Source organism: Alosa sapidissima, chromosome 8 (assembly GCF_018492685.1).
Source record: "Alosa sapidissima isolate fAloSap1 chromosome 8, fAloSap1.pri, whole genome shotgun sequence".
Taxonomy (NCBI): Eukaryota; Metazoa; Chordata; class Actinopteri; order Clupeiformes; family Clupeidae; genus Alosa; species Alosa sapidissima.
In genome coordinates this window covers 2271513-2290823 of record NC_055964.1, presented here as the reverse complement: position 1 = coordinate 2290823, position 19311 = coordinate 2271513, and the positions used below count along the sequence as shown (strand labels likewise).

The window sequence follows — 19311 nt, the reverse complement described above, 5'->3', positions numbered from 1 at the left end:
AAGTGGCAGACAGAGAAACGTCACTTATGCTACCAAACACTGCTTTTGAGTCACATCGTTGCAAATGTCAAACGATCACAAAATGGCTTGTCTTCACTATCAGGAAAGTTATGCAATAAGCCAGGCCTATAGCCTTAACTCAAAACATTTGTTATGCCATTCTGATCTGTAGAAATCACATGCAGTCATGCCTAAATTCTGCTTACTGCACATTAATTATAGGCTTGTAGTGAATGTGACCGGCATAATTCACCTTTGTTATTAAGTGCCTGTTTTGTTGCTGGACAGCGGCATTTTAGTTTTTCAGTGTTTTTCCTATCAAAATAAACGACACACGCATTTGTGTGCTCAACGTGAGAAATTGTCTCTTGCGATTTACTGCAATTTCCACACTGGTGACCCCGACGTTAGTCTGCTGGACGTATCCAGAGACACGCCACGACCATGACCGCGAACGCTGTTACCCTCCCCGAACTCCCCGAATTCTGGGAATCGTCGGCGTCGGCATGGTTTGCCCAGACTGAAGCGCAGTTCGCGTTGCGTGAGATCACCGCGGATACAACAAAGTACTACTACGTTGTGTCGGCTCTCGGAAATTCAACAGCATCCAGAGTAGTGAGTCTTCTTAAATACCCTCCGGCAACTGAGAAGTATATAGCACTCAAAGCCCACCTGTTAAAAACTTTTGAACTGTCAGACGCTGAGAGCCAGCAGGCTTTTCTCCCTTCAAGGACTGGGTGACAGCAAACCATCTGAGCTCATGGACCGTATGCTGGATCTCTTGGGTGAGCACAGACCCGATTTTCTTTTTATCCAACTTTTTCTGCGTCAGCTGCCTTCCCAAGTCAGGGCTGCACTAGCCAACACCACAATCACTGACTGTCAGAGGCTGGCTGAAGAGGCTGACAAATTCTTCCTGGCAAGTCAGGGACATTGTGTGGCCGCGCTTTTTCCCGCACACATCGCTCCTGTGATGCTGGACGACTCCACACTCATCGCTGCAACCACTTCTCGTCGGCAGCAGTCTTCTGGCCCCCAACAGTCTTCAGGCTTGTGTTTTTATCATGCTAAGTTTGGACCCAAGGCTAAAAAAATGTCGTTCGCCGTGCAGTTTCGGCGGGTCGGGAAATGCCAGGGCCGGCGCTCAGTAGTGGCCATGAGCGTCGGCCGCGTAGGCAGGCTGCTTTTCATCCGTGACAGCATCTCCGGACGACGTTTCCTGTGCGACACGGGAGCATAATTGCTAATTGTCAACCCCGCCAAGAGCCAGTTTGGTCTCTCCACCGTTGACTTCCTGGGACACAGAGTCACTAAGGACGGTGCAGTCCCTCTCCCATCAAAGGTGGAGGCAGTAACAAAGTTCCCATGCCCGCTCACTGTCAAATCCCTGCAGGAGTTCCTCGGCATGGTGAATTTTTACCACCGCTTCATCCCTCGAGCTGCTCAGCTTATGCGGCCCTTGCACAAGGCCTTGAAAGGTAAGCCCAAGCACCTTGTGGACTGGTCAGAGAGCAGGGACAAGGCTTTTGCTGCCACTAAGGCAGCCCTGGCGAATGCCACCATGCTGGCGCATCCTTCTTCAACAGCCTCCATCGCCATCACCTCGGACGCCTCGAACTACGCTGTCGGTGCTGTCTACGAGCAGTGGGTAGGCGGGGCCTGGCAGCCGCTGGCTTTCTTTAGCTGTCGCGTCCCAGCGAGCGTAAGTACAGCACTTTCGACCGGGAGCTGCTTGGTCTCTACCTCACCATCAGACATTTTCGTTCCCTGCTGGAAGGTCGACACTTCACTGCTTTTGTGGACCACAAGCCACTGACTTTTGCCATGGCCAAGGTGGCTGAGCCGTGGTCCGCCCGCCAGCAACGCCATCTGTCCTACATTTCAGCTAATATATTATGATATTCAGTATACAGTATTGAATGCTTAGCTGGAATGATGTTTTTCCCTATCATCCTATTGTTAAAGCAGGCATACCTGCGTGCATGTAATCGGGCTACAGGTTTTCTACAGGAATGGCATGTTTGAACGGGCTCTGCACTAGTTGTATAAACTTGCGATGTGTGCCGATCGAGTTGTTGGCAAAAACTTTAGCGTCGGGGGGGCGGAGCCATGGGTGTGAAGGAGTAGACGTGTTTGGCGAGAGCTCCAGAAACTTCCATCTAAAACCTCTTTTTTTGGCACTTAATGTTTATTTATCAAACTCACTGACTTGAACTTGGTTCGAATAGGAAACTATGAAAGGAAAGGGTAAGAAAAATAACAATTCCACCACTTCAGAGGGTGGTGGTGGCGACTCCAGTCCCGACTCCAGTCCCATCCGTGATGAAGAGAATGGTGAGGCAGGTGCTAACGGTACAACTCAGGATGTGCTAGCCGCCATCAGTTCCCTAAGTGAAAATATGGACAAAAGATTTACAGAGTTGAATACCACGATCAATAGTCTGAAGGCAGATGTGTCGGATATCAACGCTAGATTGACCACTACTGAGGAAGCCAGTGTCTCTCATGAAAAACGTATTGAGGACTTAAAGCTATGCACTAGTCTAGCCTCCCAGTCCAAACAACAGCAGGCTAAGCTAAGTTCTATGGAAGACCGTGCTCGTCGGCAGAACATACGCATTGTAGGCATTAAAGAGCAAGCTGAAAGCGGCAAACTGACCGACTTTATATCAACACTGCTTCCCACTCTCTTGGGTGAAGAGTTTTTCAGAGAGCCTATTCGGATTGACAGTGCATATCGGAATTCAAAATCTGGGAAGGACCGCAAGCCTCGACCCATCACAGTGAGATTCCACCACTTGGCGGTTAAAGAACTTGTCCTGAAGCTAGCTAGGGAGAGCCCCGGACTACGATATGACAACTCTCCAGTGTTCATCTATCCGGATCTGTCAGCTCACATCCTTCAAGAACGTCAACAATTTTCTGCTATCAAGGTGAAGTGTAAGGCCAGGAAGATCCGGTATGGATTTCGATACCCAGCTAAGTTCATCGTCACAGCTGGAGATTGCACTGAGACAAGTTTCTGATGGCGAAAGTGGCAGACGGCAGCATGAGATAAATGCGGTGGAGCACGACACTGACTGACGAACAGTATTGGGCGAGCACGCCACACGGTAATGATTCATGGACTGTACTTAATGTATAAGGGTTTGATAAGATTGATAATACTTTATAAATAAAAACAGCCTGCTATGAAGGCTTTTCTTGTTTGTTGAGCATCATTGCTTCTTAAGAAGTGAGGTTTCTTTTGAATTAATCTAACATATATGCTACTATAAGTTTCTGGGTCTGCTAGCATAGAACGCGAGTTCGCGATTTATTAGAGAGCATGAAAATGCAATCTACTGTTATCCGATTTCTTCTTATTACAGTGCATGAAATGCACTGTACTGTTATTCCAAGGCTTTTTACAGTGCATGAAAATGCACTGTACTGTTCTTCCAAGGCTTTTTCTTCTTATTCTTCTTCTTCTAACGCATTTAATGCAGCTTCAACCGTTTAACATAGAAACTTCATTCAAACATTGACGCGTAGGTCTTAATTAGGACATGTGGGCTTTGTATTTTTCATCTTTGTAACTTTTATACTTTTTAAACTATTAATTAAAAACGATCAAAATTTCCCCATTGACTTAACATTGCCCTTTATGACATCACAGCAATTAGAATCCTATGGCAGGTGTTCAGGCCACCTGGACCAACTGCCACTCTCAGGCTTTAAGCATACAAACTGGCCCTATTAAGACTACACATCCTGTTCAACTGCTTCCTCTGCCAAAAACTGTTTCAAAATAAAAGTCCTCACTATAATATTTCACTGTTAAACAATTTAACCCTTTAAACTACTGAACTTTTTAACTGTTCAGCCATTGTAACTGTTACTTGTCATCAACTATGACTCCTACCCACTGTAGCTAGTTAGCATGGTTAGCATAGCATGTTAGCATTGCTAACATTGTTAGCATTTTTAGCAAAACTGCTAAAAATGATTAGCGAAGTTAGCTAAGTCACATGGTTAGCATAGTTAGCATGCTAGCATGCTAGTTAGCATAGTTAGCATAACCGCTAAAAATGATTAGCGAAGTTAGCTAAGTCACATGGTGAGCATAGTTAGCACGTTAGCATTCTAGTTAGTATAGTTAGCATAACTGTTAAAAATGATTAGCGAAGTTAGCTAAGTCACATGGTTAGCATAATTAGCATGTTAACATGTTATTTAGCATAGTTAGCATAACTAATAAAAATGATAAGCTAGGTTAGCTAAGTCATATGGTTAGCATAGTTAACATTTTAACATTGTTAGCATGCTAGTTAGCATTATTATCTTTGTTAACATAGTTAGCATAACTGCTAGCAAACATTGGAGCCATTCCAACTGTTAGTTATCGTCAACTATCTGCCTAAATAATTTAACCATTTAAATTATCAACCTATTTAACTGTTCAGTCATTCCAACTATATTAAACCTTATCTACCAAGCAAATAATTTAACCAAATAAACCCATCATATTTTTGCATTTTCATGCACTGTATTTCCTTCAGGAAATGCTTTTCTAGTTATTAGAGTGCATGAAAATGCACTCTACTGTTCTTCCTAGGCTTCTTCTTATTTACAGTGCATGAAAATGCACTGTACTGTTCTTCCTAGGCTTCTTCTTATTACAGTGCATGAAAATGCACTGTACTGTTCTTCCTAGGCTTCTTATTACAGTGCATGAAAATGCACTGTACTGTTCTTCCTAGGCTTCTTATTACAGTGCATGAAAATGCACTGTACTGTTCTTCCTAGGCTTCTTCTTCTTATTACAGTGCATGAAAATGCACTGTACTGTTCTTCCAAGGCATTTTATTATTATTCTTCTTCTAACGCACTTAATGCAGCTTCAACCGTTTAACGTAGAAACTTCATTCAAACTATGTTACGTAGGTCTTACTTAGGACATGGGTGCTATGTATTTTTCATCTTTGTAACTTTTATACTTTTTAAACTATTAATTAAAAACTAATCAAAATTTCCCCATAGACTTAACATGGGCTAATGACATCACAATAGAGCCGTTAAGCAATTAGAATCCTATGGCAGGTGTTCGGGCCACCTGGATCAACTGCCAGTCTCAGGCTTTAAGCATACAAACTGGCCCTATTAAGACTACACATCCTGTTCAACTGCTTCCTCTGCCAAAAACTGTTTCAAAATAAAAGTCCTCACTATAATATTTTACTGTTAAACAATTTAACCCTTTAAACTACTGAACTTTTTAACTGTTCAGCCATTGTAACTGTTACTTGTCATCAACTATGACTCCTACCCACTGTAGCTAGTTAGCTAAGTTAGCTAAGTCACATGGTTAACATAGTTAGCATGCTAGCATGTTAGCATGCTAGTTACCATTTTTAGCAAAACTGCTTAAAATGATTAGCTAAGTTAGCTAAGTCACATGGTTAGCATAGTTAGCATGCTAGCATGTTAACATGCTAGTTAGCATTTTTAGCAAAACTGCTAAAAATGATTAGCTAAGTTAGCTAAGTCACATGGTTAGCATAGTTAGCATGCTAGCATGTTAGCATGCTAGTTAGCATTTTTAGCAAAACTGCTTAAAATGATTAGCTAAGTTAGCTAAGTCACATGGTTAGCATGCTAGTTAGCATTTTTAGCAAAACTGCTTAAAATGATGAGCTAAGTCAGCTAAGTAACATGGTTAACATACTTAGCATTTTAACATTGTTAGCATGCTACTTAGCATAGTAACTTGGTTAACATTATTATCTTTGTTAACATAGTTAGCATAACTGCTAGCAAACATTAGAGCCATTCCAAGTGTCAGTTATCGTCAACTATCTACCTAAATAATTTAACCATTTAAAGTATCCACTTATTTAACCGTTCAATCATTCCACCTATATTAAACCTTATCTACCAAGTAAATCATTTACCTATATAAACTATCCACCTATTTAACTGTTCAGTCATTCCAACTATATTAAACCTCATCTACTTAGCAACCAATATAGTTTGTTTTTACTCTGTATGATATTTTACATCATATTTTTGCATTTTCATGCACTGTATTTCCTTCAGGAAATGCTTTTCTAGTTCTTCTTCTTCTTCTTCTTCTTCTTCTAACGCAGTTAATGCAGCTTAAACCGTTTAACGTAGAAACTTCATTCAAACTATGTTGCGTAGGTCTTACTTAGGACATGTGGGCTTTGTATTTTTCATCTTTGTAACTTTTATACTTTTTAAACTATTAATTAAAAACTAATCAAAATTTCCCCATTGACTTAACATTATGATTATGACATCACAATACGGCCGTTAAGCAATTAGAATCCTATGGCAGGTGTTCCGGCCACCTGGATCAACTGCCAGTCTCAGGCTTTAAGCATACAAACTGGCCCTATTAAGACTACACATCCTGTTCAACTGATTTCTCTGCCAAAAACTGTTTCAAAATAAAAGTCCTCACTACAATATTTCACTGTTAAACAATTTAACCCTTTAAACTACTGAACTTTTTAACTGTTCAGCCATTGTAACTGTTACTTGTCATCAACTATGACTCCTACCCACTGTAGCTAGTTAGCATGCTAGTTAGCATTTTTAGCAAAACTGCTAAAAATTATTAGCTAAGTTAGCTAAGTCACATGGTTAGCATAGTTAGCATGCTAGCATGTTAACATGCTAGTTAGCATTTTTTTACAAAACTGCTTAAAATGATTAGCTAAGTCACATGGTTAGCATAGTTAGCATGTTAACATTGTTAGTTAGCATAGTTAGCATAACTGTTAAAAATGATTAACTAAGTTAGCTAAGTAGCATAGTTAGCATGTTAGCATGCTAGTTAGCATAGTTAGCATAACTGCTAAAAATAATTAGCTAAGTTAGCTAAGTCACATGGTTAGCATACTTAGCATTTTAACATTGTTAGCATGCTAGTTAGCATAGTAACTTGGTTAACATTATTATCTTTGTTAATATAGTTAGTATAACTGCTAGCAAACATTAGAGCCATTCCAAGTGTCGGTTATCGTCAACTATCTACCTAAATAATTTAACCATTTAAACTATCCACTTATTTAACTGTTCAGTCATTCCAACTATATTAAACCTCATCTACCTAGCAACCAATATAGTTTGTTTTTACTCTGTATGATATTTTACATCATATTTTTGCATTTTCATGCACTGTATTTCCTTCAGGAAATGCTTTTCTAGTTCTTATTATTATTCTTCCGCTAACGCATTTAATGCAGCTTCAACCGTTTAACGTAGAAACTTCATTCAAACTATGTTACGTAGGTCTTACTTGGGACATGGGTGCTATGTATTTTTCAGCTTTGTAACTTTTATACTTTTTAAACTATTAATTAAAAACTAATCAAAATTTCCCCATTGACTTAACATTATGATTATGACATCACAATACGGCCGTTAAGCAATTAGAATCCTATGGCAGGTGTTCGGGCCACCTGGACCAACTGCCATTCTCAGGCTTTAAGCATACAAACTGGCCCTATTAAGACTACACATCCTGTTCAACTGCTTCCTCTGCCAAAAACTGTTTCAAAATAAAAGTCCTCACTACATATTTCACTGTTAAACAATTTAACCCTTTAAACTACTGAACTTTTTAACTGTTCAGCCATTGTAACTGCTACTTGTCATCAACTATGACTCCTACCCACTGTAGCTAGTTAGCTAAGTTAGCTAAGTCACATGGTTAGCATAGTTAGCATGCTAGCATGTTAGCATGATAGTTAGCATTTTTAGCAAAACTGCTAAAAATGATTAGCTAAGTTAGCTAAGTCACATGGTTAGCATAGTTAGCATGCTAGCATGTTAGCATGATAGTTAGCATTTTTAGCAAAACTGCTTAAAATGATTAGCTAAGTTAGCTAAGTCACATGGTTAGCATGCTAGCATGTTAGCATGCTAGTTAGCATTTTTAGCAAAACTGCTTAAAATGATGAGCTAAGTCAGCTAAGTAACATGGTTAACATTGTTAGCATGTTAGTTAGCATAGTTAGCATAACTGCTAAAAATGATTAAGTAAGTTAGCTAAGTCACATGGTTAGCATACTTAAAATTTTAACATTGTTAGCATGCTAGTTAGCATAGTAACTTGGTTAGCATTATTATCTTTGTTAATATAGTTAGCATAACTGCTAGCAAACATTAGAGCCATTCCAAGTGTCAGTTATCGTCAACTATCTACCTAAATAATTTAACCATTTAAACTATCCACTTATTTAACTGTTCAGTCATTCCAACTATATTAAACCTCATCTACCTAGCAACCAATATAGTTTGTTTTTACTCTGTATGATATTTTACATCATATTTTTGCATTTTCATGCACTGTATTTCCTTCAGGAAATGCTTTTCTAGTTCTTCTGATTCTTATTCTTCTTCTAACGCACTTAATGCAGCTTCAACCGTTTAACGTAGAAACTTCATTCAAACTATGTTACGTAGGTCTTACTTGGGACATGGGTGCTATGTATTTTTCAGCTTTGTAACTTTTATACTTTTTAAACTATTAATTAAAAACTAATCAAAATTTCCCCATTGACTTAACATTATGATTATGACATCACAATACGGCCGTTAAGCAATTAGAATCCTATGGCAGGTGTTCGGGCCACCTGGACCAACTGCCATTCTCAGGCTTTAAGCATACAAACTGGCCCTATTAAGACTACACATCCTGTTCAACTGCTTCCTCTGCCAAAAACTGTTTCAAAATAAAAGTCCTCACTACATATTTCACTGTTAAACAATTTAACCCTTTAAACTACTGAACTTTTTAACTGTTCAGCCATTGTAACTGCTACTTGTCATCAACTATGACTCCTACCCACTGTAGCTAGTTAGCTAAGTTAGCTAAGTCACATGGTTAGCATAGTTAGCATGCTAGCATGTTAGCATGATAGTTAGCATTTTTAGCAAAACTGCTAAAAATGATTAGCTAAGTTAGCTAAGTCACATGGTTAGCATAGTTAGCATGCTAGCATGTTAGCATGCTAGTTAGCATTTTTAGCAAAACTGCTTAAAATGATTAGCTAAGTTAGCTAAGTCACATGGTTAGCATGCTAGCATGTTAGCATGCTAGTTAGCATTTTTAGCAAAACTGCTTAAAATGATGAGCTAAGTCAGCTAAGTAACATGGTTAACATTGTTAGCATGTTAGTTAGCATAGTTAGCATAACTGCTAAAAATGATTAAGTAAGTTAGCTAAGTCACATGGTTAGCATACTTAAAATTTTAACATTGTTAGCATGCTAGTTAGCATAGTAACTTGGTTAGCATTATTATCTTTGTTAATATAGTTAGCATAACTGCTAGCAAACATTAGAGCCATTCCAAGTGTCAGTTATCGTCAACTATCTACCTAAATAATTTAACCATTTAAACTATCCACTTATTTAACTGTTCAGTCATTCCAACTATATTAAACCTCATCTACCTAGCAACCAATATAGTTTGTTTTTACTCTGTATGATATTTTACATCATATTTTTGCATTTTCATGCACTGTATTTCCTTCAGGAAATGCTTTTCTAGTTCTTCTGATTCTTATTCTTCTTCTAACGCACTTAATGCAGCTTCAACCGTTTAACGTAGAAACTTCATTCAAACTATGTTACGTAGGTCTTACTTAGGACATGGGTGCTATGTATTTTTCAGCTTTGTAACTTTTATACTTTTTAAACTATTAATTAAAAACTAATCAAAATTTCCCCATTGACTTAACATTATGATTATGACATCACAATACGGCCGTTAAGCAATAAGAATCCTATGGCAGGTGTTTGGGCCACCTGGATCAACTGCCAGTCTCAGGCTTTAAGCATACAAACTGGCCCTATTAAGACTACACATCCTGTTCAACTGCTTCCTCTGCCAAAAACTGTTTCAAAATAATCCTCACTACAATATTTCACTGTTCAACAATTTAACCCTTTAAACTACTGAACTTTTTAACTGTTCAGCCATTGTAACTGTTACTTGTCATCAACTATGACTCCTACCCACTGTAGCTAATTAGCATGGTTAGCATGCTAGCATGCTAGTTAGCATTTTTAGCAAAACTGCTAAAAATGATTAGCTAAGTTAGCTAAGTAACGTGGTTAGCATAGTTAGCATGCTAGCGTGTTAGCATGCTAGTTAGCATAGTTAGCAAAACTGTTAAAAATTATTAGCTAAGTAACATAGTTAGCATGCTAGCATAGTTAGCATGCTAATTAGCAATTTTAGCAAAAAAACTTGGTTAACATTATTATCTTTGACAACATAGTAGCATAACTGCTAGCAAACATTAGGGCCATTCCAACTGTCAGTTATCGTCAATTATCTACCTAAATAATTTAACTATTTAAATTATCCACCTATTTAACCGTTCAATCATTCCAACTATATTAAACCTTATCTACCAAGCAAATCATTTAACTATATAAACTATCCACCTATTTAACTGTTCAGTCATTCCAACTATATTAAACCTCATCTACCTAGTTCAGTCATTCCAACTATATTAAACCTCATCTACCTAGTTCAGTCATTTGAACTATATTAAACCTCATCATGTTGGTTGCCAATTAGCACATCATTTGTTTTAACAATATATTTCACACCATATGTTTTGCATTTTCATGCACTGGTAATTCCCTGGAATTGCGTTTTCTAGTTATTCTTCTTCTAACGCTTTTTCTGCATTTAATGCGGCTTCAACCGTTTAATGTAGAAACTTCATTCAAACTGCGTTACGTAGGTCTTACTTAAGACAGGAATGTATTTTTCATATTTGTAACTTTTATACTTTTTGAACTATTAATTAAAAACTATTAAAATTTTCCCCATAGACTTAACATTGGCGATTATGGCATCACAATAGAGCACTTAGAATCCTATGCCAAGTGTTCCGGCCAGAGCCATATGGTTCCGGCCACCTCCAGCAACTGTCTGTCTCAGGCTTTAAGCACACAATCTGGCTCTCTTAAGACTACAGATCCTGTTCAACTGTTTCCTCTGCCCCCAACTGTTTCAAAATAAAAGTCTCCACTACAATAATTCCCTATTAAATAATTTAACCATTTAAACTATCCAACTATTTAACTGTTCAACTATTCCAACTGTCAGTTATCATTAACTATGCCTCTAGCCTACTATATTAAACCACCACCTACCTAGCAACCATTGAAATTAAGCATCTATGTCAGTTTCCATAGCAACCAAGATGATTATACTAGCAAACCACTGTAGTAACTCTTTTATTTCTGACAGTAGCCACCATGGACACCCTAGCAACAACCTAGAAATTACTTCAAGTACCCTAGCAACAGCCTAGCAACCACATTCACAGTTAAAACCTAGCAACCAGCATAGCAACCACCATAACTACTCTAGCAACAGTCAGTTGTCATCAACTTTGACTCCCGTCAACTGTTTCCTCTCCCCACAACTGTTTCAAAATAAAAGTCTTCACTGCTATAATCCCCTATTAAATTATTTAACCATTTAAACTATCCAACGTTTTAACTGTTCAACTATTCCAACTGTCAGTTGTCATCAACTATGACTCCTGTCAACTGTTTCCTCTGCCCAAAGCTGTTTTAAAATAAAAGTCCTCACTACAATAATTCCCTATGAAATATTTGAACCAATCCAACTGTCAGTTGTCATCAGCTATGACTCCCGCCAATTGTGTCCTCTGTCCACAACTGTTTGGCAGCCTGGGCTTTTCAGTCAACTAGTGTGATCAACTCCCAATCTATATTCAACTTTTAAACTGTCTACTTTTAAACTATCAACTTTTATTAAGCTGTGCAACCACCATGTCTGTCCTAGCGTCATTTTCATGCACTCGTAATTCCCTGGAATTACATTCTCTAGTTTTCGTTGCTAGCGTTAACCTTGAGAAGACGGAGTTTGATAGGAGAGGGTGGTATGGGGTGGGGGAGGGTAGACGAGAATGTTTCTTTCTCATAGTAGGAGCGTTTCTGTTTTGTTATTCTTTTCTTTTCTACAGCACATACATGTTAGTTACCATCACGGTCTTTGAATGTACATTTTGGATCTCATTTAGTAATGATGGGTGATCTACATAGGCAAAATACAGGAGCAATCAGACTTGTCAGTTGGAATGTGAGGGGCTTGAACAGCCAAGTGAAAAGGGGAAAGGTTTTTGCACACTTGAAATCGCTTAAAGCTGATATATGCTTCCTTCAGGAAATGCATATTAAAGAGTGCAGCAAAGGTTTTGAGGCTATCATGGGCATCACAGATCTTTCAGTCTAATTTTTCAGTCAAAGCAAGAGGGGTTGCTATCCTTATACATAACAAAGTTACTTTTCAACACCAGCAAACGATTACTGACCAAAATGGTAGATATTTAATTGTTACAGGTTTGCTGAACGAAATACCAGTGACATTGATTAATGTGTATGGCCCTAATTTTGATGATACAGGATTCTTCCAGGCTCTTTTTAGGGCTATACCCAATCTCTCTGGGTCTAAGGTGATTATGGGGGGCAATTTTAATTGTATAATGGATCCTCTGACAGACAGGCAACAACCACAAATAAATTAGTCAAAAAGTAGTTTGACCCTCAATAGTCTAATGAAGGGCTACAACCTGGTAGATGTTTGGCGATTGCTCCATCCCTCTAAAAAAGATTTTTCATTTTTTTCATCTGTACACAAATCTTATTCCAGAATAGATTATGTTCTTCTAGATTCCAGTTTGCTCTCAACTGTCTCTGGCTCTTGTTACCACAATATTGTTATATCTGATCATTCCCCTGTTTCGGTAGATCTTAAACTTAACACAACTGAGGGGAATTACACCTGGCGGCTAAATAACTCACTATTAAAGGATCAGGGTTTCTGTAAATACATTACAGAGAAAATTTTAATGTTTATAAATACAAATGACAAGGGCGATGTTAAGGACTCCACCTTATGGGAAGCCCTGAAAGCGGTTATTAGGGGAGACATAATATCTTATGAGACAGCTGAAAGAAAGCGCACAAGAGGTAAGTTAGTGGAAATAGTAGACAATCTTACTAATCTAGAAAACAATTACAAAATGTCCCCCGACACGAAACTGCTAAACAAGATCGTGGCCCTAAGGTATGAATACAATGACTTGTGTTATTAGATTAAAGATGTTATTAAATTACTAACACACATGAGACAAAAACACTTTGAACTAGGGGAGAAGCCACACAACTTGCTTGCTAGGCAACTAAGGCAAATGCAGTCTTCCAGAGCCATATTTCAAATCAAAAACGGCTCTGGCCATATACTAACTAACCCCAAAATGATAAATGCCAGATTCAGGGAATTCTACTCACAAGTATATAAGTCTCAAGGCAATGTAGACAGAGACAGTATAGAAAAGTTTTTTGCTGGTCTGCAGTTGCCTAGGCTCTCTAATGAGGCCATCAGTGCACTAGAAGCTGACCTGAACTTAAAAGAACTCAATGCAGCCATTTCAGCGTTTCCAGCTAACAAAGCCCCAGGACCTGATGGCTTTAGCATGGATTTCTTTAAAAAATTTAGGGAAGATCTATCACCCCTATTGTTGCGTATGTTTAACCACGCTAAGGAAGCTACAATACTCCCACCTACATTGTATAATGCCAACATCGCTGTTATTCCGAAGCCTGGTCGTGACCCCCTATTAGTATCTTCGTACCGCCCAATCTCTCTGCTGCCTGCTGAAACTAAGATCATAGGGAAGATTCTTGCAGACAGGTTGAAGAAATATATATGTAGCATTGTGCACACAGACCACACTGGATTTATGCCAGGGAGACAACTACATTTTAATTTACGCCGTCTTTTCAATGTCTTGTATAGTAAACACTCCACTGAGGCCGTCATTATTTCCTTAGATGCACAGCGTGCATTTGACCAGGTTGAGTGGCCTTACATGCAGGTAGCACTAGAACAATTTGGGTTTGGGTCTACGTTCAGGAAATGGGTAGAGACAATATATGCTCAACCCACAGCCTCAGTCATAACCAACCAAACCGTTTCTCCACCCTTCCAGATTCATAGGGGAACCCGACAGGGCTGCCCCCTGTCACCGTTCCTCTTTGCAATTCTGATAGAGCCGCTAGCAATTAACATAAGACAAAGTGCTAGTATAGCCCCTATAGTTGTCACTGCAATAATTCACTATTAAATAATTAAAACTATTAATTATGAGAAATAAAGTCATTATTTTGAGATTTAAAGTCGTAATTACTCATAATTATGACTTTATATCTCATAATTACGACTTTAAATCTCAAAATTACGACTTTAAATCTCATAATTATGACTTTAAATCTCATAATTTTGACTTAGTATCTGGCAGTTTGTTTTTTTTTCAAGTGGCATTGTTTAAAAAATAGACATGCAAAATAAGAAAATAAACTTAACGCTGGGTGGAAAACAAGTTTTACGCCATGCGTCAGGGTGCAAAATAGGGGCCCAAAAGTGCTAATTGACCATAGTGTTAATAGATTATGAGAGCATGCCCTTTCTTTTCTTTGGCCCCTATGGTGCACCCGACGCAAGGTGGCACAAAGCGCAACGCAAAGCTTATTCTTATCTTACCCTCAATAAAGTGTGAAGTTAGTTTCACTTTGCCTATGAGTTCAAATAATAGTCGGGAAATTTGGTCTCTGCATTTATCCCAATCCGTGAATTAGTGAAACACACAGTGAGGTGAAGGCTCACGGCTGCCCAAAGGGAATGTCAGATTGATGTTACAAAAATGATTAATGATGTTACGGCGAAAACACACCCCTGACTGATTAAGAAACATAGGAACCGCCTTTTTGCGCCAGGCACCAGATGTTTAATAACATTTGATAACAAAACCACCCCCAATGTGGACTGGACAAACTCCTAAGATATTCAGTGACCATGTGTTTTAGATCGCCGAGATAGTGTCCAATATTGATGCATTCAATACCTATTTCCCCATGCTATTATAGTTCTAAAAGCATATTTATTTATTTTCATTGCATTTATTTATTTAGCAGATATTTTTACTCCAAAGTGATTTACATGTGTGAATTACATTACAAGGGATTAAATTGTTCCCGGAGCATTTTGGAATTAAGTGCCTTGCTTAAAGGCACAACGGTGGAAGCCCTGAATTGAACCCACAACTTTTGTGGCTACTGCATGCTAGCGCGCACCTTAACCACTATGCTACTACCACCCCTACATGTTCTGGTCTTACTTAAAACTGCACCGATTTATGTCATTTTGGTCCCTAATACATTTGTGGATGAATACATTGTTATCATCCACAAATAGGTTGTTGTTAGACCAGAGGTTCCCTTCAAGGGAAATTTATTTTAAAGTTTACCCTCCTAGTAAATACTGTAATAATAGACGTGTTAACATATTATTTTGATTTTGGTAAAAAGGGGCCTTTCCACAGGAATTTATACCACCAACACTCCTGAAGCATGTCAGTATGTGGCTAACAACTGTGAAGCCAATGTACTTGTGGTAGAAAACCAGAAGCAGCTCATCAAAGTTCTTCAGGTAAATTATTTATTACATTCCACAAATTGATTGCACCTATCCACACAAAGTTATTAAGCATTGGAAAAACATGCAAGTTTTGTTGAAAGAAAAACAACAGACATAAAATTACACTGCAAAAAATAGAATGTAATCAGTGTTATTTATCTTATATTAGGGTCAAAAAATCTATTTGTTACTATACATGTTTCATTATGTCCTGTTATAAATGCTAACCACATAAGATATTGAAGTGGCATTATACATTCTTCATTATGACCTGGTCAAACTACTTGAAGAAAATTTAGACCTAAAATTACTCAAGCTTCAATATGACCTAATAACACTGTTAAATACACCACAAACAGAATTGTTTGAAATGGTTCAATATTCCAATTACAAGATGTTTCATTTTGTCCAGTTATAAAATGCCAATGCAAGATATGTTTGAGACTTACATAGCACTCAAAGGATCATATTTTTTACTTAATTTAAGAAGACTATGACTTATTTTCAAGACAAATTTACTCAACACACTGGCAGACAAATTTACTTGTTTTTAGGATGAGGCTTCTTAAAAGAAGTCAAACTCTTCTTGAATTAAGTCAAATGATTTTATGAGAAAGCACTAGGTAAGTCTCAAATACTGAAAACAATACCAAATAGATTTGATTTGATATAAGATTAATAACACTTGGTTAGATTTTATTAGATAAACTGTTTTTGCAGTGTAAATAAACTCATTCAAATGATCCATTTTTGCCTGATGACCATAAAAAACTTATTGTGTAAAACTTATCTTTAAAACTGAAACTGAAACAAGACTTTTTTGAAGAAATGCAATAAGACTAGCAAGTAAATACTTGTCATTGTAAATAGCCTACTTCTCATAGCTTATTCCCCCTGTACACAATGAAAATGCTTTTGTTGTGCGACATGGACAAACAAAACTATCAAGCAAACTATTAGCAAAAACTATCTCTAAAGAGCTATATCTACTGACAAGGTAATATTTCACGATTCTTGCAAGATGTCGCCATTGTCAGCAATTCTTGAAGTTGCATTGCTGGTTCTCTCAGTAGCAACCCCCTATGGCTATGCTCCATGCTAGGTGAACGATTCCCCTATTACAAGTTAATTTACCATCAAATAGGCTTTGTAGAGGTTATACTGTATAAAGGTAAAACTCTTGCAAATGTAGATAGATAGATAGATAGATAGATAGATACTTTATTGATCCCCAAGGGGAAATTCAAGGTCTCAGTAGCATACAGACATCACACGCAACATGCACTTACAGCAGAAAGAGTAAATATAAGTATATACATATAACAAAACTCCACTGTACAATAGAGACAGTAGAAGATAAGAAAAACTATCAGTGCAAGAATAGGTTGAGGTAATAGGGTTACATACATACATACTGCCATTCAGTATTGTAGCAGAAGCCATTGGTCATGTGTGCTAATATAGCATGAAAAACAGTGTAGCAGTAAAAACAGTAGTAAAACATTAGGCTGCATGTGGACAGTAGTAAAACAGTAGTGGACAATCAGTACTCAAACATGGAGAAGAGTTTGACTTTAAGAAGAGTTTGACTTATTTTAAGATGTCTCATCATGAAAACAAGCAAATTTGAAATTTATCTTAGAAACAAAGAAATGTGTCTGCCAGTATGTTGACCAAATTTGTCTTGATACTCTTATTACATTAAGTCAAAATTCTCTTACGAGCGAGCACTGTGTAAGTCTCTTTTTTTCTATATATATATATATTATCTTAATATGATATTAATAACAGTTGGTTAGATTTTATTTTTTGCAGTTTGATAGTTGTGCTTGTCAGCATGAAACGTCTCCAAGTATATATTTTTCTTAGCCAAAACAAGCGCTTTACATTGATTTGATGTTCGACAGAAGTCTTAATGGAAATCATTATTACGATGTATCTCTATATTGTATCTATTTTTTTGTCCTATTAATTAGGTGAAAGACCAACTGCCGCATTTGAAAGCCATTGTTCAATACAAAGGTGATCTAGAACAGAAGCTTCCGAATGTATACACTGTAAGTTTGAATTGACTATAATAGGGTGTTATAAAACATTTCATACAGCATTTCATAGCATTTAAATATCTTGCTGTTTTCTCAGTGGACAGAGTTTATGAAGTTGGGTGAAGAGGTGCCGGATGGGGTGCTGGATGATGTGATAAAAAAACAGGCACCAAATGAATGCTGTACTCTTATTTACACCTCCGGGACCACAGGAAACCCAAAGGGTGTCATGCTGAGTCATGATAATGTGAGTATTTTTAGGGCAATTCACAGATTACATTCAGAATGGATGATTAGTGAAGATAATTTATTGCAAGAAACACACAGGTAGTTTCACATTCAGGGTAAGCACTTGACATTACATACATGTCCCTGTGCCTGAAAAAATAGGATGATTGATAATTGTAGATGCAAAGTATTAGTGGTGCCTGGACAATTGTAAAAAGTACATAAAAAAACATACAGTATGTCTGCACAAAATGCTTCATACATTTTTGTATTCAAATTGATGTCTCAATATAAAATACATCAATTCAACACAGCATATTTACAAAACCAAAAATTGGAACACTTGAATATTCTGCTGTATCGATTTTGACCTCAATCTGCAACAAAACTCAACTGGTTAACTTGGTTTAGCAAATGTGTTGCCTCAAATAGCCTTTGCAACCATCACATAGGCAAAAGCATACCAACAAAATTGCAGATAGTGTTAACATCAATAGACCTCTGCTGCATGCCGGGTAGGTCTTTGCCTCCACTTCATTCATTAATTCCATATTTTAGGACACCTCGTGGACATTATCCCTTACTATCACTACTACTATTAAAGAAGTAGAATCACGTTTTATTTTTTTTTACAGATGTATCTGTACTTCTACTTGACTATGGAATGTGTGTACTTTTACCACCTGTGGACACTTCTATTCCGATTAGAAAACTGAATAATGGTTCAATCAGAATGAAAATTGTCATATAAACACCTCAATCGGAATGAAAATTCCTGATCCAACCAGGGGCTCGTTTCTAGAGAGTCGTTTGCTAACTTGCGTCGTTCTTGGATTTGGTGTTTCTAGAAAGGGTAGTTCGAACTCTCAGTCGCAAACAAGGATGCAAAGATTGGTCATTTGAACTACTGCCCCTAGGCAGTCGCACTTGTGTCATTCCTTGGTAGTTCCTGTTGGTGTCCGGAGCGCCTAAGCTAAAATCACAACTGCCTAACCAAAATGTATACTTGAAAAATTACGAAGCGGATGTTTATCTTGTGACTCAATGATTGATCTATCCTGTAGCTTTATTTTGATTAAGAGACTGACTCCCCTACTTGGCTCATTCTTGCTATTTATGTTAATTTGAGTATTGCCTTGCTTTTTGATAAGCTAGTATTATAATCTTCACAGACTCTTAAAATCAGCACAGTGATAAATGGTGTAGTGGCTAAAGCAAGTGACTATCCCAGCGTTGTAGGTTCGACTTTATGATGTGAGATTTGCTTCTCGCTACCTGCAGGTGAACTAGTGTGACACTTAGATTCAATTGTTTTTGACTGATGTCTTGTACCTATGGTCTCTCGATGTAGAGTAACTATACATAAATATGTATGGTCAAAACCTATTGTGTCTTGTAGGCCTTCTTACTCAGAGGTGAAAAGAAGAGATAGGAAGCGAACTCCGGCTGAGCGCGTAGTGCACTGACGTGTTGCCGTTAAGCCACGAGAGTTGATAAC

The 19311-nt window shown here is 37.7% G+C and overlaps 1 protein-coding gene across 2 annotated transcripts in view; it reads left to right on the top strand.

The window, feature by feature from the left end:
* The window catches only part of LOC121715552 (long-chain-fatty-acid--CoA ligase ACSBG2-like), a 46635-nt gene that overhangs the window by 12608 nt on the left and 14716 nt on the right, over nt 1–19311 (top strand). Inside the window, exons 3-5 of one of the 2 annotated variants that reach the window (XM_042101391.1) lie at nt 15432–15552; nt 17517–17597; nt 17683–17832. In XM_042101391.1, coding sequence (XP_041957325.1) covers nt 15432–15552; nt 17517–17597; nt 17683–17832 — 352 coding nt within the window. The remainder of the gene's footprint in view (nt 1–15431; nt 15553–17516; nt 17598–17682; nt 17833–19311) is intronic. The other variant, XM_042101392.1, reaches the window with a different exon arrangement.